Below are 960 nucleotides of genomic sequence, written 5' to 3'. Positions count from 1 at the left end.
TTTTCTTTTTTGGTCAGCTGTGGGGCTTGAACTCAGGGCCTGGGCATTGTCCTTAAGCTTTTTTTGCTCAAGGCTAGCGTTTTACCACTTTGAGCCACAGCTCCACTTCTGGATTTTTGAAGTGGTTAACTGGAGATGACGTTCATGGACTTTCCTGTCTAGGCTGGCATGTCATGTCTTTTTGTTGTTGGTGGTGGTGGTTGTGGGGCTTGGTCTCTGGGCCTAGGCACCATCCCTCAGCTCTTCAGCTCAGGGTGAACACTCTACCACTTGAGCCACAGCACCACTTCCAGTTTTCTGGTCATTAATTCGAGGTAAGAGTCTCACAGACTTTTCTGCCTGGGCTGGCTTTAAATCATGATCATCAGATCTCAGCCTTCTGAGTAGCTAGCGTTACAGGCGTGAGCCACTGGCATCCAGCTTCCAGGTCCTTTCTTTGTGTAGTATTACTTCACTCTCCAAGTACTGCCCCTGTAACTCTGGTCCCTCTGCTCTTCTTCATGTTGTTCTAATTTAATCTTTCTTATTTAGTAACCTCCCTATTACAGTACCACATCCCCTCTTCCCACCTGCCCCATAGCTCTTCCTTAAGTGATTTTTTTAAGGCTCTTTCCCTTTTCTCCACTGTAACTAGAGATGGGGCTACCTACCTGATTGCTTCTTATCTTCTCCAAGCAGAAGAAGAAGAGAAGACGGATTGACCGCACCATGATTGGGGAACCAATGAATTTTGTCCACCTGACTCACATCGGCTCTGGGGAGATGGGGGCTGGAGATGGACTTGCCATGGTAATGAGGAAATGTGACTGGGACCCTTTTAGGAAGATCAAGCAAGAGGCATAACATAATAGGGAAGCAAGAATCTTAGATTCTAGGCTGGGAAGGTGGCTCAGTGGTAGAGCTCTTGCCTTGCATGCCTGAGGCCCTGGGTTCGATTCCTCAGCACCACATAAGCAAAAA

At 47.6% G+C, this 960-nt stretch overlaps 2 protein-coding genes across 3 annotated transcripts in view; one reads left to right on the top strand and one right to left on the bottom strand.

Annotated features, from left to right (window-relative positions):
- Mllt11 (myeloid/lymphoid or mixed-lineage leukemia; translocated to, 11) overlaps positions 1-960 on the bottom strand; it is an 11,067-nt gene that overhangs the window by 6,270 nt on the left and 3,837 nt on the right. The gene's annotated exons all lie outside the window — the stretch shown is intronic.
- The window catches only part of Cdc42se1 (CDC42 small effector 1), a gene marked incomplete at its 5' end in the record, with an annotated part of 31,784 nt that continues 31,484 nt past the window's right edge, over positions 661-960 (top strand). The window contains one exon of the mRNA XM_013015006.1: positions 661-789. Within this exon, the coding sequence (XP_012870460.1) occupies positions 661-789 (129 nt within the window). The remainder of the gene's footprint in view (positions 790-960) is intronic.

This window comes from Dipodomys ordii, unplaced genomic scaffold (genome assembly GCF_000151885.1).
Source record: "Dipodomys ordii isolate 6190 unplaced genomic scaffold, Dord_2.0 Scaffold26, whole genome shotgun sequence".
Classification (NCBI taxonomy): Eukaryota; Metazoa; Chordata; class Mammalia; order Rodentia; family Heteromyidae; genus Dipodomys; species Dipodomys ordii.
This window is presented reverse-complemented; position numbering and strand designations above follow the sequence as displayed.